Source organism: Takifugu flavidus, chromosome 22, assembly GCF_003711565.1.
Source record: "Takifugu flavidus isolate HTHZ2018 chromosome 22, ASM371156v2, whole genome shotgun sequence".
Classification (NCBI taxonomy): Eukaryota; Metazoa; Chordata; class Actinopteri; order Tetraodontiformes; family Tetraodontidae; genus Takifugu; species Takifugu flavidus.
In genome coordinates this window covers 3,347,204-3,375,092 of record NC_079541.1, presented here as the reverse complement: position 1 = coordinate 3,375,092, position 27,889 = coordinate 3,347,204, and the positions used below count along the sequence as shown (strand labels likewise).

At 45.5% G+C, this 27,889-nt stretch overlaps 1 protein-coding gene across 5 annotated transcripts in view; it reads right to left on the bottom strand.

The window, feature by feature from the left end:
* Nucleotides 1-27,889, bottom strand: part of grm8a (glutamate receptor, metabotropic 8a) — a 125,097-nt gene that overhangs the window by 65,978 nt on the left and 31,230 nt on the right. For all 5 annotated transcript variants that reach the window (XM_057023081.1, XM_057023084.1, XM_057023080.1 and 2 more), the window contains exon 3: nt 1,458-1,674. In XM_057023081.1, coding sequence (XP_056879061.1) covers nt 1,458-1,674 — 217 coding nt within the window. The remainder of the gene's footprint in view (nt 1-1,457; nt 1,675-27,889) is intronic.

Here is a 27,889-nt window from a genome sequence, read left to right as displayed (position 1 = left end):
CAATTCTTAACCTTGAAGAAGTCCTTTAAATTTGTGAGGACCATTCAAAATGTCCTCAATTCATAGGTGAAATACATACAGTCCTCACATATAACATTAACAGGAACACACACACACACACACTTGTCACCTTTTATCCAGCCTCATATTCAACCTCTTTTTCTCCAGCCCTTCATATTATTGGTTCTGTTTGGATCTGCGGGGCTGCAGATTTAACAACTGGCTGACTGACTGCTGTCACAGTATGTACCCCCCCCCCACACACACACACAGACTGAAGAAATGTAGCGTGTGCTGACTACCCTCCCTGAGTCCTGCTTTACCCTGTGGCACACGCTGATCCGACACGGCGGTAAACAGCGACGTACGGGCCTGCAGGTGAGCCAGACTCCAGACGAGATGGACAGATACGGACAGACTGGCAGCAGTACAGACATACAGAGCTCTTATCTGCGTGTCCGCAGGAGAGGGAGAAAAAAAACACACCCATTGAAGGGGAAAAGTAGAGCGGGTGATAAAAATAGACATCTGAGCTGATCTCAGATGGATTCTTTACGTCTTCAACCCCATCGATCAATGAGCACTTGTCAACATCCAATGTGACGCGTTTTTCGGGACAAATATTTGACGCGTAAACAGCGTAAACCGACAGCATTTTGATCTGTCAACATCACTTGGGGGATTTTAAAGGCTGATCAGAGGCGGCGCTAACCCCGATGTGCTCACAGGAGCAAGGGGACTCCGCTTTAAAGCCGCACATCAAAGCGGACGAGTGATCCGTCTCGCTGCGTTCTCCGGCGCGGCTGTGACACGTGTTTATTCTACTGTGATTTATCCTTTTCCCGACACTTTACGACAAATTCACTTTCATGTGTTGTAATTTCGGCTTTTGTAAGTCGCTTCCACGCAACCTGTTTTGCCGCTGGTGCAACAAATGAGCGTGAGACGCGTCTGCAGGAATGGGGCCAAAGGTTCCCAGAGCGCCCTCTAGTGAGAGGCTGCAGAATGTCCCACCTGGGAGAGGTCACGGCCGGCACGACCCTACGACCCGTTAGCAAGGATCCTTCTCCCTTGAACGGTTGAACGTTTGGGGTCTTTCTTGCTACGATTGTTGAAAAGCAACGAGGGGAAATTTGGGATGAAGAGGGTAAACGATTTCACACTGGGCGCCCGGGGTCAGTAAATCCATTAACGATGGTGGGGGGCAGAATCTGCACTTGATAGCCATTATGTTGCTTTAGCAATAATGCTAATGGTTCCTGAGGAGGCGTTTCATTCTCATTAGTTAAAGGGAGAGTTATTGTTCGGATGTTGTTTACCGCGGAAAAGTGATAAAATGAAGGTGTAAAATTGTGTTTGTGCGTAATTGTTTGCAAATGACAGAGCGGCATCAATAAAGCAACATCAGCGAGGGTAAACTTGGAGCCCAGCAGCTAATGAATAAACAGACTTCCTACCTGTTTCTCTTGAGATTTGGATGAAGGCCTCCACGCCGCTCTCGCCATAGTTCCCCTCCGAGGCCAGCGTGGACACGTAGTTCCACCCCATGGCGGTGACGATGTCCATCATGGCCTGGGCCTGGTAGGAGTCAGGCGGCACCACGCGGGAGAAAAAGTCGTAGCGGCTGTTGTCGCTGAGTTCTGGAGCGGTCGAGGCGTAGCTGATCTGGGGGATCTGGGTCAAGATGACAGGGGAGACGCAGGAGTCAGAAGGTCCGGTCCTCAACTTGGACCCACAACCATAGAACAGGCAAAATGTCCAACATGAAAAATGGAGCCTTTGATCACAAAAGGGGCTTTGATCACCAAGCAAAGCAGCCCAACGTGTGATGGAACCTTGTATTAGTCAATATATCATAGAGGCTGAAAGTCACAATATGAGGAGAAATGTTCCCTTATTTCTGATGACCTTTTGAGGACATCACCCATGGGTCCATGAAGCCCACTCACCCTTTCCACAAGTTGAAATTTTCCATTTTGTAACTAATTTATCCAGACTATAAAGCTAGATCACATTAAATTCACGTCTTTTTAATACCCGTAGGATCAGTAGGTCTGATGTCATTCATCAAAGGTCATCGTCAAGAGGGTTCAATGAAATAGAAGCAAAAACGAACAGAAATAAGGAAGACAAGTGGAAGCAGTCATTAAATATTGACCAATGGGGGGAGGTTCGTTTTTTTAAAGGCGGAGTCACAGACGGACGTCAAAGTGGCGCCAAGGCGACACAAAAGAGGCTGCAGGGATCAGACAGACGGACAAAAAGCACACAGACGTGGATGGAGAGGCTGACAGACTGATGGGAACACCACTCGCACACACACACACACACACACGCACGCACGCACGCACACACACACTCACACACACGCACTGGTGTTTGCAGTCAGAGGTAACAGAACAGGTGGAAGGTGTTGGACGGCTGACAGGCTGATTGATTTTACCCTGACAGAGGGGTGGGGGGGGCAGCCAGGACGGCCATTTGTTTTCCCCCACACACACACACACAGACACACACACACACACGTGCACACAGGCGTCGCATTGGCATTCACTCGAAGACACAAGTGTCAATCTGAACCAAAACATAAGGTGTGTCAGCTGTCTGAAATCAGCACACACACACACACACACACACACACACACACAAATGCTGATCATAGCAAGAACCTTTGTGTGTGCATTTGTTTGTCAAGAGTGTTTCCAGAGGCCATCGCTCAATGTATTCCCTCTGAGCGTCATCTAATGTGCCTGCCCTCCTGCCCCCCTCCATCCACAGCTGCCACGCTCGTTTTCTGAAAGGTCACTCATCTTCGCCGGCTCCTCTGAAAAGGGCTCTGAGTTTTCGGGTTCAACCGGGCGTCTGCGGCGGCAGAAGAGCGACCTTAACCTGGACACGTCGGTTCACCTCCTGGTAACACCAAACCATCAATCATCTCCAGTGCTTTAAATATGGGAGTTTGGGTCGGAGGTCAGGATTTTTGCTTAGACTTCTCTTAAATATTTTGTCACATTCTTATCTGGGCTCCGCGCGCGTCCACATTTGGAGTCTTGACTACCGTTATCGGTCATCTCTGGGAACTCGAGGATGCATGATTTATTCATAGATGACAAATATAAAACACTGAAAAGAAAAAGCCGCCCAAAAAAGTTGGAGCATCACAGGAAAACAAATTCTTCTGTGTATTTCGACAGGAAAATATCCCTTTCAAACAGAGGCCGTGCTGCAGGAACACCAGACTTTTGTCTGTCCGTGACGGCCATGGTAAAGCTACCTGTAACCTGGCTCCAGCTGCTGCTTTGATCTTTGCCTATTTTTTCGTCAGCAGGGGGGGGGGGGGGGGGGGACAGAAACCGCCAGAAGCAGGAAAACAAACCGAGACCAGGCAGGGGCCAAAAGAAGGGAGCGTAAATCGATGGAGCCCGAACGCCTCAGATCGCAGGTGCTAATGCACGACAGACGCAGAGCCTCGTCTGATGTGCACAACCGACATTAATAGCGCTCCTGTACCTCCGCTAACGGCGGCTGAATCATTTACGCGCTCTGAATCCGTCCTCGTTGGGAGTCGGGCCCTTAGCCGAGGCGGGAAATTATAGGCTTGGTCGTATCACATCGCTGAGGAAGAAGATTATGCCTCCAATCCCCCTAATTCCATTTGCCCTAATGAAAGTGTGTGAGTGGAAACAGGAAGTGTGTACAATAAATGGGAACGTACAGAGTTGAGCAGGTTCTGCTAGCGACCTTTGGAAAAAATGAATTCCTGAATCTTTATATTTTGGTCTTTATTCATCTTTCCCAAGACGATGCATCATGATTTGGTGGTCTTTGGTGGTCCCCTTACTGTCACCATGGGAACGATGCTCTGTGGCCTTCGCCATCCTAACCGGCGACCACAAATCAGCAGAAATCCACAAATCAGCAGAAATCCACAAATCAGCAGAAATCCACAAATCAGCAGAAATCCACAAATCAGCAGAAATCCAAATTCCTCTCTGGGATAGAAGTAACCTCATCTATCAGAGCTGCTGAGCAAACGCCAATTTCAGGTCACAAATCTAATTTTTCCCTCCGTGTAAACAGGACGGATGGCCCTTGGTCATGGTATAGCAGATATTAATTCCTAATCAAGTTGTTTTTCACCCTGAAAGCAGTGATTATTGGGAATCAGCAGATGAAAGTTTGCTCTGCGTGTGACTTATCGATGCTCAACGCTCGCTAATATCTCATTTTCTGCTACATCAAATGCATCTTTCTGAAATAAACTTCTTTTAAATAGCAAATCCAATATTATCCACCTCTCACGGCACCGCTGTGCCCATCCATCGCCCAGATCCAGCCTGGCTGTGGATGTGGACCTGAAGAGATCTAATCACCCGGGTCTGCCTCCTTCCGTAGACCCAAAACGGAGTTCTCTCCGTGTCTTGACGTCTAAACAATTCATTTTCGAGGACCCGGTGATACGAGCAGGTCTCAGGCCACCAAAGCCGGTCTTTGAAGTCAACTGTGTAATTGCTACATCAGACGCCGCGAACGCACGTCCTCCCCGATGGAGACCGACCAACAAGACGTCTCGTTTCGCCACGAGGGTTTAATCCTTTCCGTCCTCGCTGGAGTCGGAGAGATTATCTGCAAGTCGGTGGCTCGACCGGGGATTTACGGAGCAGCCCCAACACCTCAAAAACGCATTTTCATCTGACAAAAGTGGCGCAACACCAAAGCGCTGCGCACGTGCGTGAATAGTCTGAGCAAACAAAGTGGCTGCATGAGTGCACGTGCATTCAGGGCTCCGCTGGTAATGGAGCTGTCGGGGGCCGGAGTCTGAGCCCGGAGATGATAGATGGTTGCGGTCTGGAGGTAATTAACCCCACGGCGTCGCGCACGAGCGTGCGCGCACGCAAACACATGCTTTTCAATTGTTAAATACAACGCGTGGTGCTGGGGATCAATGACAGGGCTCGCATTAATTACACAGAGAGCGTGTTGAGATGCAGACGGAGCGGAGTTTTAATTATGTTGGTTCCAACACTTGTTGCACGTCGGCTGCTCCTGCAGATGCACCAGAAGCTAATTTCCATGTTAATATCGCAGGGAAGGAAGACGTATTTAATGTGGATTCGGCTTCGGAGGCAGACTGGAGAGCTATTTACTCGGCTCCACCACCATCCTGCACCTCTGCCTAATGAGGAGAGGTCTGGAGCTCTGGGACCTCGCAAAGGTAATTTAGCAGGATGGAGACTGTTGGGGTCGAGAGCCGAGGTGCCTCCTGCTCCACACGACCCTTCAGTTATCTCCCTCTCGTTCCCTCTCCAGGAACACGGCGTAATAAACTTGCCTCCTTTTCATCGCCGTATAACGTAAAGACGGTGGAGTTCGTGCTTCATATGGGATCTTTTGAAGGTTCTGAACCCTTTATTGCAATTTCATTTCTTAATTTATTCGTTTCCTCACAAAAAAGAAAAGGAAAAAAATAATGTAATCCATCAGAGTTGGGCCTTAAAATCAATTAGGACAATGCAAAGATAACAAAATGAAGACGCAAAATAGGGAATTAATAGGGGATTGTTTCGTAGAGGAATCAAAGAGAGGAGAGCGTAAAATAAATGGATTTTTCTAGATGAAAGAAGATGGGATGAGAAACAACAAATTGACACAAGAGACGGAGGAAGATGGAACAAAGGAGGAAGAAGAGAGATCAGGAATGAACTGAAGTGTTTGAAAGGTGACGTGTCAGGAAAAGAGATTAAAGAAGGTAAAAAGAAAAGAGACGGACGGCTGGAAATAGAGGAACTGGGATGACACCATTATGCAGAATGCAAATGAGGCGAGAAAAGTGACAAAGATGAGGCCGATACGGACGGGAAGAAAAGCCAAAGGATGAAAAGCAACACAAGAACAAAGCCAGATAAAAGGAAAGAACAAGACAGGTGGACACTCGACCCTTTTGGAATGCAGAGCCAGGCTCCGCTTGATCCGATTCCGGGTCCACGTCTTCCCTGCTGCTTTGTGTAAATCAGCAAAAGGAAGAATTCTGCATAATTCAGTCATGAAAACAGACAATTTGAATGTGTCACAGCGACCAAAAACACACCAGAGGAAAGAGAGAGAATGAAATGAAGGTGGGGGGGCCCAGCTTTCCGTAGACGTTAAGTTTATCAGGGACTTCTGAGTATATGTGAGGCTCCGAATTAATGGCCCAAAAAGCAATTAATTCCCCCGAGCTTTTCAGCAGCCCCACTGTAGCAGTTAGCAGTCTGCTAGTCTGGTGGAAGGTGATGCCTCACCACAAACTGTCCATTGGATCTGATGCTACACTCCACTCTTTAAGCCCTTTCCTGAGCTAATGTCCAACATGCTAACATGCTGGGACTTTCGCTAACGATGACCAACTTACCGCGTAGGTTAGCAACGCCAGTGTCAAAGTCTCAAAAAACATCCAGGCTGTTGGAGAGAGATGGGCGGTGTGAACCCTCCGGTGTGTCCTGGGTTTGCCTCGGGGTCTCCTGCCGGCTGTACATGGCCAAAACAGCCTTTGACAAAATGCCCAGCCTGGCGGTAGCTCTGATCTCTTCTCAAATGAGCTCCCCTGCCTCGAAGGCCGAGGGAAAACATATTGTAGCCGACAGTAATCCCGTACGTTCTTTTATTACCATTAGGTTGCAAGCGTACATATGAGCTCGGGGGCCGGAATATAGATCAACAGGAAGTTTGCAGCAGTCTTTGCTGGGTTTCCTGTTAACAGACAGGACTCTGCTGGATAAATGACCACCCCTCATATCTGCCAGGGAAGCATGGACCATGTCAGCCTGCTTCTGCAGGTCGATAACTGCACAGTCAAAAGTTGCATTAATGAGTCGTACATTCAGCCGTAATGGGAAGAACTTGCTCAGAGTGAATAAATTAAACATAATGACACTGTGGCAGGAGGTTACATTTCAGCAGGCACCTTGTTAAAGGCTAAAATAAGTCCACCAGCCGAGGTAGCGTTGCAACTATATCCCCGGCAGCAACTCAACTCATGTACAGCACTAAAACCCCTAACTGTAAGCAAGACAAACACACACCCACACACACACCCATACACACAACCCAAAACTGACAATTACAGAGTCGCGTCTTAACTTCCTGCAAACCCTTCAACAAAGTGACATAATTAAAGGAGTAAACATCAGGAGGACGTGGACTAATGCTGTTATTATTTCAGAGAGTTGAGATCCGGGCCTCATTATTCTGTCATCAGTACGGTGCGGTCACTGCTGATTGCATTTAATTAGAAAATCTCACAATTATATGATTATAAGTTTGTGGCCAACTTGGAAACAGCGAGGCGGCCGCCGTGATCAAAGGCTCATTTGAGAACTCCAACAGGATTCTTCTGCAGCTGAAAACGTTCCGAGCAGCTTAAACGCGTTAAAGATCTTTGCGAATTCGTAAGTATAAGCAGCGAGACACAACCCGAGCAACAGCTGGCGACAAAAAAATAAGAGTTTCAAACACCTATTAGGCACAAAGTCCCATTGTTGCGGTTTAAATTGAGCCTCATACATCATGCAAGATGCCAGAAGACCTGCAGAAAAACTCCTCTGAAATTGTTTAATGAAAAACAGCTTAGCAGCAAATTAGAGGCCAAAACACACACACACACACACACACACACACACACACACACGCACAAACTTCTCCTTGACTGTGCGTGTGTGTGCGCCCCTTGATTTATTTCTCCGTGTGAGCTTGTTGACCCGGCGCAGGAGACTCATCATCAGCTCAGCAGGCGAAGCATCTCACAGCGCTAATGCTCAGAATATTACATAACGCGTTAGCATCAGGTGAGTCCCCACAACACCTGTGCCGGTATCGGGTCGGACTCCCAGGACCGTCAAAGTCACCAGGCCTTCGCGTCATGACGACGGGGTGCTGCTTATTTGTGGACTCGAAGTCTCCTCGGAACAGAAAACATCGAAACAACTTGAAATGGAAATCGAAAATATCGGTTCAACAAAGGGAACGTTTTACACCTGTGTGGGTTATTGAGAGAACAGGGTGTTTTTTTGTTTTGTTTTAAAGGGTTCGGTTTTAGTTTAATCAATACTGTTCTGGCCTTGCGCAATAAAACCCAAAAGGTCCACAGGAGCTCGAGGTTCGATTGGAATCTAATGATTACGAAAACCTGTGTGAGGAGTTGGATCATCAAGGATTTTTTGTTTTGCTGATGAGGTACTCCTGTAATTTTTATTGAACCGGGACAGGGAGCATTTAATGATTCACAGGCAGTGGGCTCGAGTCTGTCTCGTCCTGAAATGTCGTGCTAAACTCAGAGTCAGGGAACATAAATACGATCAGAAGATTGGGTTCTTATCAAGGGGACGGAGCCGCTGAAAACTGTAGGAGTAGGTGATACCAGTGGCGGAGGGTCGCCGGACCCAAACAAAGTGAAAATATAGTCGGGGGCTTTCATCAAATCCAATAAAGCGACTCTGCTCAAACAGAAAAGCATCTGTTGCGTTTGGTCACAAACGCAAGGACTCACAGTCCAAAGGTTCTGGGTTCTAACCCCCTGGGGATCAGGAGTATGCATGTTTGTTCTGCCATTCGTAGCGACGTGTCCAGGGTGAACCACCCCCCCCCCCCCCCAGGGGGCGGTAGGCTCCAGCCCTCGGTGGCCCCATCCAGGGATGCAGCGGGAGATGATGGATGGATGGAATTCTCTTCCCAACAAACTTGGACCCATTTTCACTGCCTCCAGCGACAGGATGTGCAGCCGTACTGGAAGAACAGCAGCTATTAAGAGCCTCACTTTTAACCTCAACAACAGGACTAACCAACCGGTTCACGAGTAATTTACCAGAGCAAACCAATCGAAGACAAGCTGGGACACCTCGCGCATGCTAACGTGTGGCGCGGCGATGTTTGCGGCGCCGGTGCGTAAAGTGATTCTAATTTGGAAGAAACAAACAAACAGCTTGTTGTCACACCGGTCCCTCCTGCTCTTCCACCGAGCAGCAAAAAAAAAGTGCAAATGTGTTCTGACATTTCAACAATTGTTTCAGGGTTGAAACAACCGCGCAGCAGATGGCGAGATATTGGACTCTACTTCTTGTGCTACCGAGCATCAATAAACGGGGGCGCCGGCCGCTTTCCTGAGCCCCACGGAAAGTGAAAGGACCGTCAGGGACTTTCAGCAAATGCAATAAAGCCACTCTGCTCACACAGAAAAGCATCTGTTGCGTTCGGTCACAGACGCAAGTCGCCTCAGGAAGTCGCAGAAGTGAAAAAGTGAAGTTGCGAATGATTTTGCTCTCATAAATAAGGTCAGAGTCACCGACGGAGCGGAGTGTCGCTCAGCCGGCTGCTCCGTCGTAAATTCAACACATGCCAGCTTTCCTCAACCCTAATTTAACTTCATTAAAGAAAATCTCCAAGTTAAAGTGTCATTTGGTGCCCAAGGCAGCTGTGGAGAACCGGCTCATTATGGGAACCGTCCTGCCTGGCAGGGAGCAGCATCCTTCATTTTCAGGGGGGGATCTGCAGGTCCCTACTGAGAGGAGGCGGCAGGTTCTGCAGGGACACCCCGCGTCTTCCAATACAGCCGCCTCCAGCTGCAGAAGGACTCTACGTGCAGGCTAAGGCGCACTTTTGCTTCACACAGAAGTGCTGTAAAAAAAAAAGATCTTTTGATCTTTTGTGGATCAAATAACAAATATAGTCTCCAACTGGGAAAGACCACAGCGTGATTGTGGTTCTCCTAGAGCAGCGGTTCAGTCCGAGTCTTCGCACACAACTTAGAATTTTAGTGACCTTTTCAGACATGTGGAACAGAGAAAATAACCAATTAACTTAGGATCTATTCCGAATCTTGTGAATTATGCAGAATATGGACAGAAGGCTGCATCTCCCTCCATCATTCATGTGCTATTTCAGAAATCAGCCTTTACTGTGAACATTAACAAGACCCAAACATCTGCTGTCACACGCCGTAACAGCAATCACATATATTCAAGTGGTCGTAAATGTCTGTTAAACACAGCTAGTGGTGCAGAAATTGTTGTAAATCACTGATGTCATTCTTTTTTTTTTACTACCCTGAAGCAACTGTAAACTATTTTAATTTGAGAGGGCGACTTTCGGGTGACATTCAAATTATCGGATGGTTTCCTCCAACAGGTGAAGCTGTTGTAGTTACAATACATCGCTGCCCCCACTAACACTATTAAACTGTGAGCATTAACATGTGGGGTATTTAATTGTGCGCGTACCCGTTTATATATAACTAATACACATAAACCATACAGTAACGGGCTCAAGAAGTTGGGAGATCTTTGGGAAAAGAGCGGTTGCGAACATCCTTTTAAACAGTTTAAACCCTAATCGTGATTTATAATGTCCTATTTAAAGAAACTCAGTATACGTGTCAAGTCAATTCGGCCAATGTGAGAGCAAGATTCCGTCGTTTCTGTCACGTGTTAATGCAGTGTTGAGTCTACAGCTGCTGCTGAAACCACACGCTCTCAATAGCCCGTTTAATATGATGGGATGAGTGGGAGGGAAAAGGGGATGGGGGAGGGTGAGAATAAAGAGTGTGGGAGTGAGGAGAAAAGAGGGGAGGAAGAGATGATTTTTATATAATCTGTGGGTGGAAGCAGACTGGGGCAGCTGCAGAGAGGTGCTGCAGGAGCGGATGGATGATGGATGCTCCGGGAGGGGTTAATGCAGAGTTCAACATGAAATATCTGGAACGCGGTGCAGAGGAATTAAGGGATCGATGGAGGGTGGAAACAGAGGAAGAAACAGACTGATTGAGTTTAAGATCACAACTCCAGATCGATGGTGTGAGTGTCTGGGGGAGGAACATGAAGTAAAAGTCTTCATTACCGCGGGGCTAAACTCCGAAACTGCCAAAAATACACTCAAGTCCTTGCATTCCAAGAACGACGGGGACTACGGAATGTCCATTTATCTGGTCTGTCCCACTGGGAAGGAGGCAGGACCACACCCAGGACAGGTCACCGGCCGCTGCAGATCAATGTGCTCGGAAAACTGGAAAACAAACTCGGCAAATTCTAGCCAAAAGGTGGATTAGCATCAGAAGTGACCGCGACCGAATCTCGCTTAACAGAAATTTACAGAAGACATTTCGTTGGTTGAACTCACTCCCATCAAAAAGTGCTTTTAGATAACAACAGTTACATTTGGCTGAATGATTTCCCCCTTTTCTGTGCTTTTTGTTCCTCAATCTGCACGATTCAGAGTCGATTTAACTGCGTGCTCTTTTTTGCCTGTTGCTATCTTGGCTGACATTTAAGTTCGTTCAACTTATAAAATACATTTTTCATGACTTTGTTCTACTTTACTCCTCCACACTCTTCCTTTCATGTGTTTTGTTTTGCCACATGATCATTTATCCCTTCATTAAGCTCTACCTGAATTATCGGCTGCAAACCTTTTATTTTTTAAAATGTGATTTAGTCATTAGCAATTCATCAAAATTAGTCTTTTACCACCAAACCAAACATTTAATGTCAATTTGTTTTTTGATGTGTGGGTGGCCACCAACAATTTTCCTCAAGGCAAATGTGAGCTTTTAAACACTTGAATGTTGTGAGGACCAGCTGAAATGTCGAAATGTCCTCACTTTGGGAGAGGAAAACATTCCTGGTCCTCACATTGTAGCCTATGCAAGAACACACACACACACACACACTCAAGATAATAACTGTTCATCAAAAGCTAAAACTGGAGGCACATTACACCAATAAAACAACAGTGGATGCACAGAAAAAGCATCTACAGTAGAGAAACAGAGAGACCTAACACAGGTCACACCTGCATTTATATAGAGTTCTTGGTTCACCATCAAATATGCATCCGGATGGCACCAGACACACACACACACACACACACACACACACACACACACACAGCTGCATTATGCATTATTCCAGCAACCCCAGTTCGACTGCATAACAATAAAGAAAAAGGGTTAAAAGTTCATCCTCCAGGCTTTGTACTCAGAAAAGCTAGCACGAGCGCTCTTCCAACATGAGCACGGCTTTAAAAAACATCCAATTTGCTAAGTTTAGGGGTGCGCGCACCGCGGCGTCTGCTGCTTGTTTTCATCGTCTTTCTGTTGGAGCTCGCCGAACATTGTGAAGAAGAGCTCTGTAATGATGCGACGCCGCCAGAGATGCCTCCTTCACACCGTCTGCTGGGGGCCAGCGCGTCCACGCCACGACCTTCCCAACGAGAGCATCGTTATAGCATCGTCATTACACAAGAACAGAACGGTATTACGGACTTGAGAGGCTGAACAATTACTGTTAATGACACTCCTGCCGCTTTCCAAGTCAAATCAACACCACGTGAAAGTGGCACCTTTTCTTCCTCTCATCCGCCAGAAGAAGCTTCACCCCCCCCTCCCCTCCCACACCCACACACACACACACACACACACACACACACACACACACACACACACACACACACACTCCTCATCCTCTCTTATCATCTGGTCCCACCTTGATGCTTCTTCTCACTTATTCACATTTCTGTCATGAAGCCCCCACAGGTGTCTTTCCCCCCAGGTCCAAATCATCTTTGCTTCTTTCTATTTCTTTGAAAGGGAACCATGTCAGCCACAGAGGAAACAGCATCCATTTAATATTTTCCTTCCCAAACATTTGCAGCGAACATTCCCATTACCTCCAGCTTTTTATGCACCTCCTCCGCACCTGAGATCTCGTCCCAGAAGTCCCCGCGTCCGACTCGGTAGCATTTTATTTTTATGCGGTTCAGACACAGGTGCCCCTCGTTCCACCTTCATCACGACATCCTGGAGTCCCATTGTCCCCAAGTTATTCTCGCTCATTCTCACCTTCTCTCCTCCATTCCCATCCTTCCCAGAAGTGTCCAGTGCTTTCACACATCTGTTGGCTCTGCTCGACTCCACATGTGCCACGTTGCTGCTGCCTGGTGGCGGAACGGAACGAGGAAAAAGGTTCGTGGAAATCCTTAAACACAAAATGTAATTTACGGAGTTGTTTTGTGTCCTCTGGATCTCACAGGTTCTTACTTTTTATTAGAGAAGGATTACCCAACAGGTGGATCAGGGGCCAGATGTTGGCATTTTAGTGCTACTATTGAAATTTGCTGTTGCTGCAACACCAAGGTTCCGACATTTTTGGCTTGCAGATGATCCCCGTTGTTCTGCGGGTTCTTCTGCAGACACTCCGGACGTGCGTCTCTTTGAAACGAGACAAATCACGGCCCCCACAGATGCACTTTTTTCCGCTCACCAGAACTCCAGGAGCGAAGAAATGACAAAAACGGCACCACGGATAAACAACCCGAGTATATTTATCGGGAATAAACACATCTAATAAGCTGTCAGTTCCCACCGTTTCAATGAAACTGTGCAAATATTGAAAATATTTACTTTCCCGCAGCTTGTCGTGCAGGATAACGAGATATAAATGATGTCGGTTTGTCAAGATTGATCGCAGCCGACGGTTTATATAACGACATTATCAAATTAAGATAAACCACTGAAAGAGATTTAGGAGGAGCGTCAGACGGATGCTGATGATGTCATGTTCCTGGAGGGTGCAGGGTTATATCGGATTCAGCGCTGTGCACCGAGAACCAGTTCTTCTTAACGGATCCGTCCTTCTGCACGATCCACCTGTGTGGATCTGCCACCCTGAGGATGCGGCCTGGTGCTCAGCCAGCACTTCCTCTAAACGAGCGCTGATGATTCTGCCGCCAACGCTGATTAAGTTGTATTTGAGCCGCTGCGTCGCAAGGCGGCAATTATCTTCCGAGTTTTGATTATCCTTCAGCGTTAGGACGGAGTCACCAGAGACGGATCGCAGGTGGAGACGGCGGCGCTGGTGGACAACACGGGTGTACCCTCCGTCAGACTGATTGATGGGACGGGGCCACCATCAGTTAAAAAGTCATCAGTCCCTGGGCAGGACTAGAAGGGAAGAGGAGGGATGATGAGGCAGTGGAAGGGGGGAGGCTGATTTTCTGGGGGGGAGATGCACCAAATTGACTGCTGATTTTCATCGTAATGAGGGACAACTGAGCAGACTTGGCGCTTCGCTGTCCCCTCTTTGGACAAGCTGCCTGACCTGGCGAGCTGGAAATGAGCCAATCCTCCCCTAAAATCCACTTGGGTGCAAATCCCGGAGGTTCCTCAGCTTCACTGCTTGTACGTAGTATGTTTGGTCAGCAGGATACGTTTGAAAATGATTAATAGAAATGGGAAAATGCAGCCCGTCAGCTGTTGCTGTGATTTGCATATAGAGCAATCGCGACTGTCATGTTGTCATGCTAGCAGCCAGTGTTCACACGTGTCCTCCTCCCAGCTAATTTAGTCTTTCAGCGTAGACGTGTCCGCCTGCCCATCTGTCAGTGCGACACCCTGGAATCGCGTCTCCCCGTGACGCAGGAGCAACTCAAAACATCCTTTTCTTCCTTCCTGGACGGTTTTGTTCCAATTCTCTGTCCAGTCGCAGCCAGTTGATGCAGATAAATGCAAATGACTCTTGATTTTTGCTTTGAAGAAAATGTGTGCGAGGTCTCCAAGGCTCCCTCACTTGCGCGTTCACGTGCGCGCGCACCGGGCAGCGCGGCCTGGTGCTCGTGTCCACCCGCACACATCCGGATCTCCCATTCACACGCACTCCCAGCTGAAGATTCTGGGAGCCAGGTTACAGGGAGGTTAACAACACTGAAGCATCGCGCGCTTTCATGCGGTCACTGAACTCTGGCAGCAGCCCACATCTGCCCGCCTGCGCAACTCATTTTCCTTTATATTCCCGACACACAAAGGAAATATTTACGCACTGTTCTCGTCCTCGCACGCGATCCACATCTCTTTTATTCCTTGCTAGTTCGTGCCCATTTCTTTCCCCCGGTTCCCGCTACGTAGCTCTGCCTTCTTTGATCAGTTTGTTTCATCTTTTCTTGTCCTTTCTTTAAAATCCACATCTCTGCCATAGCCGACATCTCTGACTCTGATCTTTGACTTCTGTGCTCAGTTCTGATGAAATCAGGTTATCGGACCAACAACCTGAGGCCGAGATGTTGTGGGGGGGGCGTTAAAATACTGTTCAGATGTGGCTTAAGAGAGGGAATAAAAGGGGATGAAAAGGTTTGGTTGGGTAGGTAAAGATATCTAATTTATTCCTTCACCATTTCATTTATTATATATATTGGAATTAGAGGGAAGGAGCCACCCTGGATTGGATCTACGGAGATTTTCCGCCTTCTGCTGCTGAGAGCAAACTCACACCCACGCAAGGGCGCCGTCACACTCACGCAGTCACAACGAAAAAATAAAAACAGGCATTACTCTTTGAACACACAACACACCACACACACACGTGTGTGCACGTTTCCTTGACTGGGAAATCAGCTGTTACAGTGTGTGTCGGTCATTACGCCTTATTCCCCCGGTGATGGATGTAACACTTTGTGGCGCTGCGAAATGTGTTTTGGAAATGTGTCTGGAATTGCTTTGTGGCACTGCTGAATGCTTTGGGAATGAGATCATAACAGCCTGGGAGCTGCAGTAATACTGTCTTGGAGCAAGTGTGTGTCTGTGCGCGTGTGTGTGAGTGAGTGTGTGTGAGAGAGAGAGAGTACAGTTAAGGTGCATTTTTAAAAACGTGATTAAATGTGTTCACGTGTCAGAGAGAGAAGTTTGTTTTCCTGCAGGAGCAGTATTTATGTGTTCATTATCGCCAGCATCCGCCAGGGCTCCAGCGATAAAGGTCATCACTTGGTTTAGCCTGTCAGCTGGAACGGATGCATCAAAACGAGGGAAAAACTCGCATTTTCTCGGTTTTCTGCAGGAGGATTCAAGTTTTTTGGGGAGTTGCATTGATTTCACAATTAACAAAGAGGATCTGAGGGCTGCTGATCAATACTGGGAAAATTAACATGCTAATCTGGAGGGAAGGTGTCTGGGTGTGCCTTTCAGGGGACGTGGTCAATACCCGGGTTTTCAAGTGTTTTCAATACTTAGGTTTAGAAAAGTCCAGACCGTTTCTCCAGTGTCGAATTTCACGTTGCAACAATATTGATGGTTTCAGTACAGCTATTAAATGTTGTTCTGCTGTGTGAAAGCTTATGTAGGCATTAAAGTCAACACGTACACAGCCGGTGTCGAACTGGAAAGAGGTAAAGCTGCAGCCGTCCCTGACTGAATCCCCATGGGGCTCCAGGTCATCCAGGATTAAATCAATTGATCTCAGGCTCATCGATCCACGACATGGACGCCAGCCATGTATAGATTAAGCAGGTGTAATCCTTTGCCCTGTAGCCCAAGCTCACTTCATTTGAAACTTGATATATTTAACACGCACGCACACACGGTTAAATCTCCTGCAGCAGCTGGCAGACCCAGAGCTTTGTGCTGGTCCCAGTATCCCTGAAGGACTGCGAGAACAACTGGATCTGAGCACAGGCGCATCTTATACATATGTTATTATGTCATAGCACGACACGTGGCTTCATGTTATCGTATAGCAGTCTTTTTATTGATGGGTCATGCATTGGCTTGATTACTGTTGCCAAAAGTAATGTCCCTGTTTGGGTTCATCGTCCCCATTATGTAGAATTATGCACTTGTCCCCCAACAGGCAGATAGACAAGTAAACAGATACACACATACAGCTGTTTACTTTTACATTGAGAACATTTACTTTGACAGATTCCCAATTTATTTTCCCTCTTCCACTAGTTGCCAGACTTTCGACAGGCCTTGCTTACAGGATGAAGAAATACAATGTGGACTCCAGAAGAACAGCTGTCACATTGATGGATGTCAGCTAACGGCTAGCGTACAGGGCAACATCGAGGGGGTTTAAGGAAAGCACAAATAACGAATGATCACTGACAGCACAAGGAGCTGACAGCGTCTGACGCAAGATCCCTGTTTTACCGGGGGAAGAGGAGAGGGGATCGATAAAAACCGGAATTATAATTGCACGGTGTGTTGTCACGCTGACTATTGACGACATTGTACAGCGGGTGTAGCAGATGGTGGCAGAAGTTCGAGAGGGTTTCTGGGTGCAACCAAACACCTGTGCATCACACACACCAGAGCATCCATGGGTTACACGGCCATGACATCTGGACGGAGATACAGTTGGGTGAGCACCATTTCAGCCGGACTGCCGCCAGAGAGATGCGAGTGAGTGTGTGTGCTTTTGTGTGTGTATTTCTACAATGGTAACGTCAGCCAGAGATAAAGGATACCTGTTTCACTACAGTGCTTTTGAGGATTTATGTGTGATAAACAGTGTTTTTACACTGCAGACAAAATTTTGTGCAATTTTACATTTACGTGATGACGCTCTTGGTATGGCTAAAGAAAAAGAAAGCATAAATTATAATCCATTCCTTTGATTCAGCCAGTTGATTGGACACTTTTCAGCCCTTTAAAACCCTAAAATCAAAAATGTGTTTTCCGTATTCCAAGGTTAATTACCGCTACAATTTTCATTACACATCTCTCAATTTATGGCCACCTTCACATGCACTGATTTAGTTCATTCATTCCAAACACTGTAATTTTCATTAATTTTCAATGCCTTTGGTTAGTTAAAAAGAAAAAAAAACATGACTTCGAGTCAGAATTATAAGACAAAATGACTCCTGTGTTGAATGATTAATGTTTGGACTAACTCCTTAGACAAGATAAAGTAGAGCTCGCAGATCATTATCCCCGAGAGAGGCCCTTTAGTGTTATCAAGACCCTGTTCGATTGTTGGAACGATTGACTCGCTGCATTGTACTCCGAGATTCGTCATCCGTGGTATTGTGCTTGCCCGAGCAGTGCGAGCTTAGCCACCCATTAAGGTTTATTAGTGAAGAAAGCCATATTGTTGAGTTATTCTGGCTAAAAGCATCAAACGTGAGGACGCTTAGAGCAATGATATTAATATGCAGTCTATACCAAAAAATAAATAAATAGAAGAAACACGGAAGTTATCAAATAATTACATTATTGTGCTCTCGTTATTGTGTGTTATGAATATGATGATATATTTTTAATTGAACTCTCAGTCAAACAGCGTACCAGTAACTTGGGGCCTTCAAAAGTGTGTGTTGATTCAAGTAGGGACTACATGTTCCATAATGAGTGGAAGCTTTGTATTCTGACGTCTTTCCGGAGCTATTTGGTGTGTAAATGCTGTGTGGACAAAAGCCTCATTTATCCAAGGTGACCTCTTGATGTTTCTATGAGTTCCTGTAGCCTCGACATGCAGTTCCTCTCGTACACGTGTAGCGAGTTACTCAAGTGCATCTCTCGCATGTGTCTCTGCTCGCACGTGTGCACCCGTGATCAATGTACAGTCTGTAAAATGTGGCGTGTGCCCGGCGACCACTTGTCAGACCAGCTCTGGGCAGAGAAACTTTCTGTAGTTTCTCCCTGTGCACCTGCTCCCACTCATGAATATTCACAAGAACCGGAGATGCTAATTATACTATTGCGCTGACTCAGCAGAGCTGCTGTTCATCCCCACCTGCTCGCCGCGCCGTTCCGTCCAAACTCATTGCCTCACCAGCTTGAAATCGAGAAGTGTCCTCCTCCTGCTAACCATCAATATTTATGAACCAACCAACAGACCAGGGGGACTATTTATTATAATCACGTGCAGGTCAACAATCACTAGCACAGTTATACAGTAGCTTGAGCCTTCATCTGGCAACATGATCTGGAAAATTACTCCCCGTGCTATTTGTTATTCAGTTCGATTCAACTTTATTGATACAGTGTCTTTTACAATCAAGATTTAAACCCAGAACTTGGCCCCTAAACAAGCAACAGTGGCAGTAAAATCTTCCTTTTAACAGGAAGAAGACGAGCGGAACCAGGCTCTCCCTTTCAAAAGGGGCAGAAAAAAGATATAGACAGTCTTCTTCAGACTTTAAACGTTAGAATATCCATCACATTACAGTGTAAACTAAAAGCCTCTCTGGGATGGAAGATCTTGTAGACTGTGTCCCTTGTTGGACCTGAATCTGTCAGATTTCTGTCCCCCATTCCTTTCAGAGCTACACTAGGTCTTTTTTGTGATGGTGCAAGAGTTAGAAAAAAAACACTTTTCAAAATTCGGAATCCTTTTTAACGACTTCGCCCGACTGTCCATTTCTGTCTGTACTGAGCAAATGCGCATAAACAAGCTTAGTATATCGACTCGTAACTTTAAAAGCACGCCGACACGTGCCGCCGGACCGCTGGGGCCACAGGTCATCGATGCAGTTGCAGTGAAAACCTTTTGATTTTCAGTTACAAAAAAAACTTTGTTGGAGGAGTGAAGCATGTTTGATGTGTTGTATGAATAAATTCAGAGTGGATGCATTAATGACCTGAACCAGTATGTAAAAGAACACCATGCAGAGCAGATGGTGGGAGCACCAAAGGGAGACTTGGAAACTTCTACCAAGGTTACTTCAAGGCCGTCAGAACATTCCGCTCTTCCAGTCTCCTGTTGGTTAAGTCCTGGGTGTTGCACGTGTGCGAGATGCTCTGCTCGCCCTCGCACAGTTTGTTCTGTGCATCAGACAGTGCTCACCAGCACGGCGGGATTATTTTTAGAAAATACACAACAGTGCGTGATGTTTTTTGTTTTTTTTCATATTTTCATCCCTAAAGTATTGAAGATTTTGTTGAAATAAAAGGGTCATGAACAGGGATGCATCTGAGGGACAGATGGTGAGAATGCTCAAAAAATGAGAGGAGGGGGATCAGAGAGGAGAAGCATACCTAAATTTGTCTAATAATCGCTTGTTAGAAACAAACGGAACAGCGATAGGATGGAGAAGAAGCAGAACTGTGACAGAAGGTTGCCAAAGTCCTCTAGAACTTTCAAACCGCCTGAAATTTGTTGTTTTTCACCCAGTGTATCCAACTGGAAGCCCTCGAGATGTCCTTGCATTTAGGAAAAGAGTGAGGGGTTTATTTTTGGAGGCCGCGCTGAGCGAAGGAGGAGGAGGAGAAGGCATTCTTGACAAATTAATTATCATCCTCTCTAATTGAAGTGTCTGGTAAATACCCACTGTTGTGCATGGAAGCAGAAGAATGTTCACGGCCTCACTGAAGATGGAGGAAACCGCCTGAAACATTGAGAAAAACACGGGTAAACTGTATTTTTCACAACATCTCAGGCAGTTTCCTGGATATACTGTAGACACAGATGTACTGTATTAGCATGGTTCAAGTCTGCAAAACTCTTTGTCACTGTAAAACTGGATAGTTTGTGGGTGACACTGTTGCAACCACACTGGCGATTTATGATGGAGCAGCACGAAGACTCAACTTTGCTGTGGGTTCCTTTCAACTTGATGACAACTTCCAACTATGTTTCAGTTTTTAAATTGTGTTGATGAAGCAAGTCAACAGAGACTTGTGATAAATAATTGACAATACACTTTATCCTGAATATCGGCTTCAAGTTTGGCACAGAAAAACTGTAAAATGGCCGTTGAGACCAACCCCATCATTTATGTCCATTTTCTACCAAATATCTCTATTTCTGATGACTGCTCTGTGATGAGCGCCACTCACGAAGCTTCAAAAGCAACTGACGAGAGGAAGATGTGTGAAACCAATAAAATAAAAGCTTGAACTTTTTTTTTGATTTTCTTCAAACTCGACATGTGAGGGCTGTTTGCGCTGCTTTTATTTCTCAGAACAAGAGCAGAGAAGAGGGGCGGAGGAGCCAGACAGTGAGAGAGGAGGAGAGAGTTGAAGAGAAAAGACAGAGACGGAGAGATGGATGAAGACACAGCGACAGGGGACTGAGTGACAAAGCTCTTTGCCTGCAGCCTTACAGCTGGCAGCCCTTCTCTCAGCTCGCTACAGCTCCGTCTTCTTCTGAGAGAAGAACAGATAATGACAAGAGGACCAAGTACAAGATTCAGAGTACAAACACTTCAGGAAGGCTGACGGAGCATCCAGCATTCCTGGATGCATGCAGCAGGGCTGCGTCTTGGGTTTCACAGCTTGGGCGTCGTTTATCGAGCTTAGCGCTGCCATAAAAATGTCCGCTTTTGCACATTTTAATAAATAATACTGAGTTACTTCAGTGGATAGCGGAACTAAGGCTGGAAGCTTGATCACTTTTCCAGTAAAATTCAAGTGTTTCTAGCAGTTATCTCACAGGAATTATACACTGTCCCTGACACAAAATCATTCCTCCAGGCTGTCAAGGATACCTTTGCCAAAAAAAAATAAAAAAAATCACATAATACAGTTCAAGCGGCAATAATTTAACAACCTGAATGACCCCCACATACCGCAGCATTGCTATGACATCCTCTAGTACCCCTGAGACCCCTGGCCGTCGGCTCAGAGACCTCCTGGTTAACCTTCTCATTTTTGGGCTGGACCGCAGAGCTTGTTTCAGCATAGCTATCATTTTTTTGTGTGCAGAGGCAATAAAACGTGGCGGCATGGTTGCCAGCGGGTTTGGGTCGCTCTCATGACTCACCCAGAGGAACCTGTCTGGAGCCAGTCGTTGGCCTGCAGTCACATTTTGTGCATGGAACCCTGGCCGAGGAGGGACTAAAATAAGTCCCTTTTAACAGCTACTAACAGGTCATGAGTCCAGTCAAGCAAATGCGGCCTCTTATTTTGTCGAGTATAACAATAATATTCTAGATTTCTGAAGTTGAAGTACATTTTTTTTTAACTTGTGATCTCTTTCTAAATTGGCAGACAGTTTTCAGAATTGATAAATACGACCATCAAGTCAGCTGCAGATGATGCTCAAGAAGAGAACTGGTAAAATTTGGGGGGGATAAACTAGCTCCTATTTTCTCAGCTTCCAGGGAGAACAAAGAGAAAGTGCTGCTTCAGCTGACACAGTGATTGATTTGACAAGAAATAGTCACACACACACATAGACACAGACACACACACACACACACGGCCAGGCATGTTTAAGAGGCAAAGCCACACTTTCGATGCACTGGCACACACAGGGAACCAGCAGAATGTGCCTGAAGTGTGGAGACAGATCAGAGGTTACTGCTGTGTCATCACAGCTGACTGTCAAACACCAAGGAAAGGAAATCTGCATACAGCAGGAAAAAGGAGATACCGAGCACTCGGAGAGAGAGAGGGGGGGGATGTGAGAGCAGGAACTGAGGCAGCAACTGAGGAAGAGGAGTTTAGGGGAGGAAAAATCACACAAAGCAAAAATAATGTGGGGCGACTTGCTCAGCAGCATCGATGAAGCGCCTGATACTGTGCTTATTTTTACGTAGCAGCTGAGCCTGGAAAAGTCAAAGATGACGCGACTGTGAGAGGGAGATAAATTAAAGAATCTGTATGATGCGACTGCATGCAAACACCTCCGTGGGAGTGAGAAAATTGAGGCACGCGGAAGGGTGAACGGGCTTCTGTCCTCGTGCAAAACTCGTCCTCAGAATTTCAATGGCTGAGACTTTCGCCGAACGTCTCACACATGCAAATCCCCTTAAACCGTCTCTGCTAACGAAGCGTCAATCGAGCCACCCCTCGCAGAAATTGCACATCGCACCACTGTTTCTGTGTCATCTGTCCCTCCTCCTTTGGAACCAGACTGTTCCTGCCAAAAGGGTGCACCATACCGGCTCATGCGGTCATGCTTTCCTTTCCATTTTGCCCTTCGCTGTAACCCATCCTCAGTCTTTCTCCAGCTCCTCTCTGCCTCGTTCCTCCCTGTCAGGGGCCATTAGTTCAGGCTGGCTCCTGATTTCCCCCACCAGAGACCACCTCTCACCTCGATCCTACTCCAGGGAGGGCTGCAAATGAGACAGATTCCAGGATACACAGCACACGGTGGTGAAACATGCATTCTGTCAGGGATGCAAGAGGATAACGTTCGTTTCCAGGACTCGGCTTTGCCAAACAAATCGAAAAACAGAGGTCCGGAAAGTTCCAGGATCTTGTTTTCCCTGATGTCCCCCTATAGAGGGGTATTATTATCGCCTCAAGAAAGACTGAAAATTGGTGATTTTCCTTCGTTAGTTGTGGTCCTTCTCACTGTTTGGAGCTTTATGTCATCTCTCAAGTTCAGATTTTAATTTGTGTTGGGCCTTCTTAGTTTCTGAGCTCAAATAACCCAAGGAAGCACATTTGAAGCAGACCCACTGACCCACAGACCAACAACAGCTAATTTTGTTCTATATTCAACATTAAGGCTCATGCTCATCATCATTCTTTCGGAGCTTGTAGAGACGCCTTATGGCAGTTTTCCCAGATCATTAATACACAGACGATCCTATATGTTGTGTAGGGGAACTCCAGAGGGTCGTGAGATACCTCTCCCCTCTGCCGGGACCCAGCGCGAGTTGTCTGTGATTGTGACCACTTCTGGAGGGACCCACTTTAAAAGTTTGACTTTCATGACATTAGAAGAAATGATTTCTTCTTAATAACTATTATTATATACTTACATATACTTTTTTAACTTTAGTTTAAGTTTAACGTTTGCCCCTGGAGGGCAAAGGTTATTTTCTACTTGCCAAATGGGTACTAATCTCTTCTTCTGCCATCATTAAAAAACCCAGAATGTCTGAGAATAATGTCATTTTTGTAATAAGGTCACCGTTCAGATTTGATGACTGAAGAGGCATTAAAATCCTTGAACCAAACTCTAGGAGGAAAAAATAAAACAAGATCTGGAAAATGGTCTCATTTATGAAAAATTAATGTGACAACATGGCTCTTATACTTATTTATAATCAAATATATGAACATGAAGTACTGAAGGAGACTGATTAGAGTTATGGGGAATTATCCAATTTCAGCTTAGGAGATTGACCTCTAAGAGCAAAGATGTAGAAGTTCAAGCAGCCCTTTGGCCTCTGATCAATAATGGCGTTGTCTCGGCTAATTGAAGTTGACACTAATAATTGGTAGAGCCAATGCTAGCATCACTGCTGATGCTATTATTGATGAAAAGGCCAGCAGCAACATCACATATTCTCTTTGGTGATGGCAAAATGCAGCAGTTATTTTGTTTGACAAGGTCAGCGTGGGCCCGCCATCATCCCTCAGTAGCTTACCTTGATGTGATGAGTGATGATGACAGTTTCTGATCGGGTATTTGAGTTTTAAACGATTGTGATAAGTCCGTAGCAGACACGGCATTCATTAAAAAAGCTATCTTTTAGTCTGGACACTATTATTGAGTGCTAAAGGGCCTCAGACTGTGTCGATACGGTCAGAGAAATTCAGCCGAATTGAGCTGGAGAAGCTTCGATAACAAATGAAAATTGTTACAGAGGGAAGGAGGACCAGACTATGGATAAATTCATCTGTGGAGAGTCTGGCTCACCCAGCGGCCAATGATACAATCGAACTGTATCTGTGTGGAACCGCACCTCGTGTCCCTTGCATCAAGTTAGCATATCATCCTTCTCTCCTCTTTGGTTCCAAACATCCTTCCTCTAAGATTTTTGCTTCAATTCATGTTTCCCAACTCGGGGTAACTCTAAAGATTATACTTTTTTTACTATTATCAGTAATTTTTTTTCCCACAAAATGAGGGATATAGGGAAGGTTTAGGGTAGGCAGAAGTGACTTCCACCCTCAAGGATGTGATGAAGGTCTCAACTATCTGCAGGACATCACCTCTGCTTGATCTTTGGACTGTCTTCCTCAAATCTGGCCTTTTATGGCATCTCTTTCTTCCTACATAGAAATTTTCGAGGCTACGTTTGCTGTTCTGCTGCTCTTTAATGTCATAATTATCAGTTAGTGTCTTCTATGGAAGACTTGCGTGTCCTTTTCTTCTGTATTGTTGATGCATTTGCTCCATCTACACAACTTTACTGCAGGTTCTGCTAATGCAGCACTTCTTTTTACTTGCTTTACTTGAACAAGGCCAAGGCATTCAGATTCTTCCTAATTAACTGCTCTCTCCTTACGTAAGATGTGCTCTTATTCACCACCAGGATTACTCTTTCATGCCCATTGCCCTCCATGTTTTCCTTCTTTTCTCTCATTTCTTTTCCTTTTACTGATATCCGTTACCTCCTCTGTTCTGTTCAAAATTTCATACAAGCATCTCCTCCTCCACAAGCACATCTATCCCTCATCACTCATCTCTCCTACAGCACAGTCACTGATTCCTTTTGCCATGGCGAGGAAAAACCCATTTTTGTCATATTGCCATGTCAGTGAAATTTAGGATCTCTCTCTCCCACCCTCTCCTTTACACTCCGTGTGTGTTTGTGTGCTTCAAGGGTACTTTCATCATCAAATTCCATTTCCTTTGCAGACAAACACTTCTGCCAGAAGGCTTACAAACAAGCAGTGTGTCAGGATGTGTGTGTGTGTGTGTGTGTGTGTGTGTGTGTGTGGGTGCATATGTGCGTGTACCACTTGTGACAGGTAGTGAGAGGTGCTGGCTCTTACTTTGTTTTTATTTTTATGACTGTACGGCTCATCGAACTGAAGCACACACTGAAGATGATATTCATATTGGATGCTCCTATTTTAAATTGATATGAAGTGGATTTTCAGGAGGCTCTCTCTCTCTCTCTCTCTCTCCCTCTACCTCTCTCTCACACATACACACTACAAGGCACTTGTTTTGACTACTTTATCCTTATTACTATTGTAGTTTTATTTATACTGTAGTCTTTAGAATACTTATGTGAGACACAACAAACATGAGCATCAAACTCCATTAATCTGTGTTTTTAATGGGTTTAATTAATGCTCTAATTACTGTTGGATGACTGGTGGATATATTTGTGAAGTATTTGGTTTCTAAGAAAATGGAAATAAATACAACGAATCTGTGCCCCTGGCACTGCGGTAAATGCAGAAAATGACATGAACAATAAAATGAGAAACAGAAAGTTGCATTTTCATCAGCAACACTTGTTATTGTTGCTTATGCACAACTTCTGTTATGATTGAAAGAACCCTAACGGTGGCAGTAGGATGCTTTTAAGACTTGTGTGCATATTGTCACAAGCTAATAGGTCATGCAAAGGAAAACCCAGGCTGTTCAGACAGGACCAGAATTGCCCCTTTGAGGAACATTTTGGAAGGAAAGAAGCAATAAGAATAAGCAGCAATGCACTGGCAATGAAAATATGCACATATTCATTTGGGCAAAATCACCAGAAGAGAGAAAGAGGAGAGAAATTCTTTAATGAGTCCACAGAGAGATCACGAACCACCTCTCCAGCATCGAGTTGTTGTGCTCTTGCCAGTTCTAGGTCTATAAGCATGCAACAAAGCTTCCTAATAGTTTATTTGATAACACCAAACCACATAAAGTGCAACAGAGAAACCTAATAAAGGCAATCGTAACGATGGCAATGGAGAGGGAGCTACGGAAAGCGTGATGACTCTTCAGAAGCAGTAAATAGTTGGCAGAGACTGAATGTGCATCAGCACGTCTAATTGCACACACAGTAATGAAAAGAAGATAAAACTGGAATAAGGATATTGTAAGGTTTATATAGGAGGGTGTGTGTGAGCGTGCGTGCGTGCGTGTGTGTGTGTCAGTACCTTTTGAAAAGTGAGGACATTTTTCTTGACTTGGTTTACCAGCTAAGGTTAGAAATAGGTTAGGGGAAGAGTGATGCATCATCCCCATGAAAACCTCATGATAGGGATGTAACACCAAATGTGTGAACGGGAGTGTGTGGGTGTGTGTGCATCCAAACACCTTTTACTGAATATTTTATGAAGAAAACACAAAGTGCAAAAAGTCAGAGGAATAAAAACAAATAAAAGGCAAAGAGCAACAAATACAAATGTTTAATTAATGAAAGGAAATACTTAATTCTGGCAGCAGCTGTGGTGGCACTAAAGGAAAAGACAAGCTTGACAGGACAAAAGATGGCGTCCGTATTCACCAGATACACACAAAAGGTTTGTTCTGGCAGTTGAGTTATAAGCACCGAGTAAACTATAGTGGCTGCAAAGGAAAATATGCCCTATTTCTTGAATTTATGGTAGGTTATTCTACTATTCATTACAGTATATTTTGATTTCTGATAAGAGAGCTAAAATGATCACCTCCTTCATTAGCATACCTCTCATCTCTAACACGTTAACCCAGATTCAGATTCAAACATGTGTAGAGATATGAGACAGGAGCCTGCATGCATTTGAATTCAAATAACGGCATAAAAGATTGATATTTTCTTTTTTTAAAAGCACACATTCCTGGGATATCATACAAAAATCGCTTCGTCTGATGCATAAAGAGAGCTGCAGACTTGATTTTTGATTGATTTCAAAACAGCTGGAGGGTGGTCGAGGATACGTGGGCGGCGGCAACTTTAGCTGACATGATGTTTGTTTATGACTAACTAAACTTTTTAAACAGTGTCTCTGCATGAGTGGGATTAAACCAACGACTCGTTCAGCCCCCCCACCCCCGTTCCAAAGTAACTTTAACTTCTCTTGCTGAAAGATAATGTTTAAAAATATGAATTATCAATCAGGCAGCTGGAGCTTGGGATGAAAAATCAGTGTTGAAACAGCAGCGGGGGTCTTTTCTGTGGGCGTGCAATGGTGTCGGAGAACTGATGTTCATATTTGATGACGCCATGAAAGACGAATGTTTGAAGAAAAAAAAGTGTGAAGAGCACTCAACAAAAAAAAAAAGTTTCACCTTTATTTAACCTGACAGCTTGAATGTGAAAGGTGGAAACTGAACCTGAAGATGCTAACGGGGGGGAGATCAAACACTTCTCATCTCACCCATGTCCGCTGGCAAAAAAGTGGCAGAGCGAGCTCAGAAAAACCGACTCTCCTGGTCGGAAAGATGTCGGGATTGAATCGTCTCAGTTTCGTATTTCTGCTGAATCATTTCAAGGATCTCAACCGTTAAAGAAAAACGGAACCCACGCTAACGCTGCG